Raw genomic sequence first — 7,429 nt, forward strand, 5'->3', positions numbered from 1 at the left:
CCCCCCCCCCCCCCCTCCCTTTCCCAATTTTGTGACAAAATTACTTCCAGGTCAAGACTTCCGTAATCTTCTTAGTTCTTACCTAGTATTAGTCATATTTGAGTATTTGTTGCTTCATATATAAATACTCCAAAATTCACTTTGATATATATAGTTCATGTCACATACATACAACCAGGTCATATTAGCTGCCTCAGTCTTGTCCGTTGCTCATGTATGACAAATTTGAGCAAATAGTAACCTCCTCTTGCTGCATAAATTGGGACCAAACCCAAAACCTAAAAGCATCAGAACAGCTTTTCAGCTCAGTTTCCACATGTGAGACTTCTGAATTTTAATTCCTCTTGGCATTTCAATGCAATTATACTCAGTAAAGATGAATCTCACAATCTTCATCAAACCAAAACGAAAACCAGAATTCTTGATCATTGAAACAATTTTGAGAAAAACCCATAAAACCATTAAAAGAGGACTGATATTAGTGTATCAAGTGGGTAAAAAACTAAAATTTTCTCTAAGTAACCCGAAGTGCCATACCTGCACGAAGAGCAGGAGTATCCTTGGAAGTGGCCTTGAAGACGACGAAGGAAGGATCAGAAGGCGACGGTGGAAGATAGGAACCGACTTCGACCTCTCGAGCCTCTGAGATTGGAGGTTCTTTCCACAGGATCGGAACTAAAATGACTCCTTTGAGGATTTCCCTTCTATGGACAACAAGCTTCTGGGAATGAAGAAATTGACCAGAGTTTTTGGTTAAATTGGTAGAAATGGAGTGAAATGACGAAAATTTTGAAGTTTTAAAAGTCGAGATGATATGGGATAGCGGAGTTACGGAGGCCGTCGCCATTAGGGACGAGATAGAGAGAGAGAAAGTGAGATTCAAAGGCTGGTTTACGCTCCCGCCATTATGGCCTTATCCGGGTTGGATGAGAACTCAGAGTCGAGAGTCGAGACGAAGCTTCTGCAGTCCGTAGAGAATTGACGTCGGTGTCAATTGAGAACCGAAACCGGCCGTTTAAAATCGAATCAAAACAAATGGGTTCGTTTTTGGTTTCAAAACATGATTTTTTTTTTTTGGGGGTGTGGGGGTGTGGGGGTATGTGGGAGGTGTTTTGGGGGGGAGGGGAAGATGGTTCTATACTTCTATGAACCGGAGTGCGGCCTCCATTAGTGTTCCATGTATCTATTGCTCTCTTTCCTATACAAGGGGTAGGAATGTCTTTTCACATGAGAGGAAAGAGAAATAGACACATAAGAGTGATGGAATAGGCCATGTTCTGGACAGAATTTCTTTTTTGTTCGATTCGGTTTTGGTTTTGGAGCTTAAACCTATCCACTAATTAACCTTCTTTTTTAATAGATGTGGACCATAAATTTTAGGGAAAAAGATCCCTACCAGACTGCATAAAGCCTATGCCTTGACACATGAGTATATGCAATGACTGCCTCACCGATGAAAGGAAAAAATCATGTCCTTGTTGATGCCCTTATGCGCACTCTCCTTGACCCCCACGTTAGTGCAGAGACCATGCAGCCTCAAAATGATCTTTTGCCCTAAATTTTATTTTATTATAATGATCGAAAAAGTTTGATAGATTCTAGCCCTAACAAATGAAGGGTTCGTTATGAAGATGTAAAACATTTGCCTGAACACTGAAACTATGGTCCCCAAATCAAATACAAATCAAGTCAAAACTGAACCAAAAACCGAATTTGTGTCATACTCCTCGATCGGGACTGATTGATTACAAGCCCGACCCCAACCCCTTTAGCCCAACTAAGCTCAGCTATGTGGAATGACCTACTTTTTGAGACAATTTTACCATATTCTATACCTATCCCTACCCATCGTATACAAACACTAGTCTCTTAATAGGACATTCTAAGGACCTTCTAAGGCCCGTCTAAGGTCCATTTATTTATATCCTCTTGCAATCCAACTTTAGAGATCAATTTTGGGTATGACCCAATTAGATCTCTTTTGGATCTAAGTTGTCCTATGGCCTGGTTAGCTCGATTGTCAGAACACGATTAAAGCCCGAGCTCAATTGACCAAATATAAATAGTAACATGCCGCACAATGCAAGCCCGATTATCTAAATAAGCCATCACAGTGCAAAGGGTGAAATTGGTCAAGATCAATTAAGCTCGATCAAGCCATGACTAGTCGATATCCCTAGATGAGAGAATGCTACCCAACCACGTGGCCCCTGCACTAGACACATGAGGATACACAATAACCACGTTGCCCATTGTTTAGATGCCAGACATGCACTCCCGTTGACCCCATGCTTGCACATAGGCCGCAAAACTACTTAACATAGCACGATGCAAGAAGACAACGGATAAGGATTTAATTGACATTATCCGTTGAGCGGTTGAGTCCAATCTTAATTCCCAAGTTCAGATAGGATAAACACACAACAAATCTCTTTTTCTCATGTGTTTCTCACGAAAGTGTTCGTATTTATGTGGAGGGTTCCCCCCGTTGTCAGTATGCAATTTTGAGCCTCGTAGAGGGTATTATGGGAAAATATTGAAATAAAACTTCGAGCCTCACCGGGGGTATTATGAAAAAATATTGAAATAAGGGGGATATTTTACACGGCCTGTTACAATAATCTGAGTCTTAAAAAGGGGATTCCTGTGTGCAATTTCAAATTTCAGCCAGCGGTGTACAAAACTTTTAACATACTTCAATGGGAAAAGTTCTCTAAATTTAAGGGTGGAATGAAATCTGCCACACCTCCCCACGCCAGTACCATATTATTGTTGGATAAGAAGAAAACCGAGCTATGTAATCCTTTGCCACTGCATATATCTCTCTCAATAGTTGTTGCACGCTCATCTCTCTCCCTCAATCTTTCTCGCTTGCCGCTGGAACCACGCCTTGCATCTCCCATACTCTCTCCCGTGCGTTGCCCTATCTTATTCTCTCTCTACCACTCTCTTCCATCTCCCCCCGCTTCGTCTCTCTGAGGACCCGGCTTCATGTGATCCATATGGCCAAATGACAAAGAATCGCTGAAGGGGAACTCCAAGAGATTCGAGTATGATCTTTACACCATTGTTTTTCTTACCCTTTGATGGAAAGATCCATGCAAAAATGTATATATATGAAAACCACAAGAAATAAGAGAATAAATTACTTATATGAATCATAGACAAAGCAAGATTGATAATCGCAAATCCAAGGACCATAAACAACATCACGAACTTGAAAATCATGAAGAAATTTAAGGAATCGGTGGGACTAAGTTGTGTTACATCGATCATTCTCTTTAAGATTGTAAACATCCCTTATGGTTCAAAATATAGGTTATTGCAAATTAGACTACAAGACAAAACAATCCAGTAAACTCCTCCAATAGTCGTTGCACTGGCTTACTAGGCGGCTAGGCCACTCGAGATATTTCATAGTTGTGATTTGAACACAAAAACGAGAGTAGAGAAATCAAAAGAAAAATTGAAGTTGGAATTGGCTCTTGGTTGTCGTAGAAATGGACTAAACCCCATCTCTATACATAGGAAGAAAAGACACCACCAACTAAGGATGTCAATTTGTAATTGAAATCGAATACCAAATCCGAATTATTCAAACCAAATCGAACCGAATTGATTCGGTTCAGATTCAGGTTGAGTATATGAGCATTCACCTCGGTTCAGTTCGCTTACGATTCAGGGTATAAGAATTGTCAGTTCAAACCAAACTGAATTGGTATTGGTTTGAGTATATGAGTAGTCACCTTTTTTTTTTTTTTAGGTGGCAAGTATTTTTTGCAATTTATTACACATATTCACATGCTATGATAATTTTAGAGTTAACAATGATCATAACGTTCATAACTTGAGGCCATCATGACCTTTTAGTCTATCATAATCATGGTCCAATAGTAGAACCGTTCATATAACCGAGTTATAAAACTGTATTATAGAACCGAATTGGAATTGAAACTTAGCCGAATCGAATTAAATTGGCTTGAGCCTTGAGTATTCAAATTTGGAATCGACTCGGTTCTTGATTAGATTTATTCATCATCCCTCTGAACCGAACCAAAACTGAATAAAAAAACTGAAATCGAGCCGATTGACACACTTACCACCAAGGGTTGTCTCGAAGAGACATCCTAAAAATTATGTATTTGAATCTTTAATTTTAAAATCATTTAAAATTCTAATAATCCCCTACAAAATCCAAAATATTCAAAGTAATCAACAAACTCAATTGAGCACAACTCTTAAAGAGGGATGTCGAAATTTTGTTTAATCGACTAACGATTCTGTGATTTCAAATCCTGAATCAAACATTATGCAAGGTTCATGCTTATCATGTGCTATATTTTATTCATTCTGGATCTCCACTTGAATGTATTTTTTCACTGGAGGACTTAAAGATAGAGCAAACTTGATAAAATGAAAAAGGCATTGCTGGCTATAAGGCATTGGAAGCTAACTAGCACATACCAAAGCCCAAATGGTATCATATAATAGCCATACGAAGTTTTGCTTGTTTATATATATATATATATATATATATTCATTAAGCCCGGCTAGGTTAAGAAAAGCGTTACACATTTTCTTTCAGCTGAATCCGATTATAAATAAAGGAAAAGAGAGGGAATAGGAAAATTAATTCAAAAAAGATAATGAGAAAGTCTTTTTTCTGACATATTATTACTTATTAGGATATATATCACCAGCATCCCTTTAGCCAAATCTAGTATTTTCTTATTTAAAGTTAAATCTTTTTTTTGAAAAGAGTTTAAAGTCTAATTACTATGTATAAAAGATGCCATTTCACAACCAAATGTAAATAAATTTATCTTAGTGGTCCATTTAATTCTGCCACACAACAATAAGGGCTCGTTTGATAACGTTTCTGTCGTTTTTGTTTCAAGAAACGGTAGAAACATAAATTTCTGTTTCTAGAAACAGAAACAGAATTGAAGGTGTTTGATAAGTCATGTTTTTAGAAGTCGATGGTAACCAGTGAAAGAATTGTCACAAGCCGTTTCCAAAAACGGTGAAACAAGTTGAACTTGTTTCGCCTGGGTCGTTTCTTGAACCATAAATAAGTAAAAATTTATATTTCTATTTCTAAAAATAAGTGAAACAAAACAGTTTTATCAAACGCTTTTTGCTCTGTTTCTGCTGTTTCTGGAAACAGAAACGATAGAAACACGTTTCTTGAAACGTTAGGGCCCGTTTGATAACGTAACTAGAAACATGTTTCTGTGTTTTTTTGTTCTCATAAACAAATAAATGGCATAAATACTGTTTGGTAAAAGTGTTCTATTCCACTTGTTTCTTGAAACATAAATTGAAATTTATAACAATTTATGCTTCAAGAAACATGAATGACGAAACAAGTTTTACTTGTTTCGCTCGTTTTTCGAAACAAAAATGGGGCACAAAAAATCGATATTGAAGACGGAGTTTGGCATCACTACCATCACCACCGTCTCCGACTAGCTTCGCCTACGGAGTTTCTCTCCATCTTGTCAGCCGTCGTCGATTTGGGTTTCTTAAACCCCATTTCGGGAACCGACTCCGCCTCCGCCTCCATGGCTTTAACAATGGTGGTACTCCTCACCGCGCTCTGCTTCGTGGGATTCTTCTCCTTTTACATTCACTGTCTCTCCGAGAATAATCCCCCAAACGATCCCCGCCGTCGACGCCACCACCAGACACTCAAAGATAGAGTTTCCTCTTCTGGGATCGACCACTCAATCATCCAGTCACTTCCTTTGTTCGCTTATGACGGTAACGTCAAGGAGCCCATCGATTGCCCAATTTGCCTAAACGAATTTGAAGAAAAATAAATGGTTAAGGTGATTCCCTTTTGCGGCCACGTTTTTCATCCCCAATGTATAGATGTGTGGTTGTCCGCTCATGGGTCCTGTCCCCTCTGTCATTCTACCCAGCTAGTCCTCCCTCTTCCTCTTCCTCAGCAACAAGAGGTACCACTTCCAATACCAATTCCATCATCGTCTTCGGCTGTGACAAGGGCGAGTAGCTTCTCCTCTTCTTCCAGATTACGGGATGGGGTGTATTTGCTGCCAAGAAGCATAAGCTTTTGACGCCTGTCTTGTTCAAGGAAATAGTCGACTGTCACGCCGGAGCATCTATTTCTTCAAGCAAATGGCCGTCGATCGTTATCCACCGGAATGTAAATACAACATTGTAATCATCCAATCAAACGGAAACAAGGTTTATCAAACACCCAAAATTTTGTTTTTGTTCTCAGAAACAGAAATTTATGTTTCTATCGTTTCTTGAAACAGAAACAGGAGAAACGTTATCAAACGGGCCCTAAGTTTTTAGCTATTCTAAGCATTGGATAAGAAGTTACATTTTGGATAGCTCATTTGTCAAATTTCGGATTAAAATTCAACCATGTACCTCATGAATTGTTATGGATTCCATGTATGTGGATGAATACCTACTATTCCGATTGTTACTATGCACTCTACTATAATCTTGGATATTCAAAGCTCTACTTTATCACTTGGCAAACTCTCTTTCGACTAAAACTTGACATGTGACCAAGGATTTAGTTATCAGGATCGATATTGGTATTGGTCATAGCTGATATCGATACGATACAGATCGGTATCAGTAAGGATCTGTCAAGGATCGAAAATCGTATAGTTTTTCTGGATCGGTCATGGTATCGGATTGGATCGGTCACATTTTTTTTTAATCTAAAAAACTCAGAAAAAAAAATACCCATACTCGGGATCTGGGACCTCATCGATAATACAAGGCCCCATCTGTCCAGCCGGAGCTCTGATTAGAAAATAGAGGGGCGGCGAAGAAACTCCTCACTCATTGCTTCAATCTCGGCATCTTTGCTCGTCGCTCTTCCCTCTTCCCTCCCTGCCATTGATGTCATTGAACTCGTTGTATGTCTTCGTTCTTTTCTTAATTCCTTTTTCTTCAATCTCTTTCTCTTTGTTTTCTTTCATATTCTCACATGCAACCACTACACAGGTGCGAGAACTGAAAACATATCCGACATTCAATTTTGGGACTTGGATCGGTGTTAACAGAGAAAGGGACTGTAGAGATGGAGGCGAGCATTATGGATAGGAGCAAGAGGAGATGTGGAATTGGCACTACCGAAGGAGAGGTATTTTTAGATAGAGTTCGCTGTTATCACTCAGAGATTTCTCTCGATTTTGGAATCTGCATTACCGGAGGAGAGAGGAGCTTCTCTCCTCTCTTCCGAGCAATTCATTGTCATCGATCACCATAATTTGTTCTATAGATCGAGAGATTTGAGACCATATAAAAGAGAAAAAGCAGAAATTGCCCAGAAAAAGGAATAGTCGAATTCAGGGTTTCCTTGCCGATATGGAGCAAGAGAGCTAGTCAGAGAAAGAATTGCATATCTTTATTCATCCAATTGAACTCTTTATTCATCCAA

At 39.0% G+C, this 7,429-nt stretch overlaps 1 protein-coding gene and 1 long non-coding RNA gene across 3 annotated transcripts in view; one reads left to right on the plus strand and one right to left on the minus strand.

Moving 5' to 3' along the window:
* LOC122088694 (psbP domain-containing protein 6, chloroplastic) overlaps positions 1–991 on the minus strand; it is a 5,970-nt gene extending 4,979 nt beyond the window's left edge. The window contains exon 1 of one of the 2 annotated variants that reach the window (XM_042658013.1): positions 538–991. In XM_042658013.1, coding sequence (XP_042513947.1) covers positions 538–847 — 310 coding nt within the window. In that variant the 5' untranslated portion in view covers positions 848–991. The remainder of the gene's footprint in view (positions 1–537) is intronic. The other variant, XM_042658014.1, reaches the window with a different exon arrangement.
* A 5,586-nt stretch (positions 992–6,577) lies between these two features.
* Positions 6,578–7,429, plus strand: LOC122087990. The gene is made up of 2 exons (XR_006142936.1): positions 6,578–6,905; positions 6,994–7,429. It is a non-coding gene; the product is annotated as an uncharacterized LOC122087990 (long non-coding RNA).

Source organism: Macadamia integrifolia, chromosome 9, assembly GCF_013358625.1.
Source record: "Macadamia integrifolia cultivar HAES 741 chromosome 9, SCU_Mint_v3, whole genome shotgun sequence".
In the NCBI taxonomy this organism is placed as follows: domain Eukaryota; kingdom Viridiplantae; phylum Streptophyta; class Magnoliopsida; order Proteales; family Proteaceae; genus Macadamia; species Macadamia integrifolia.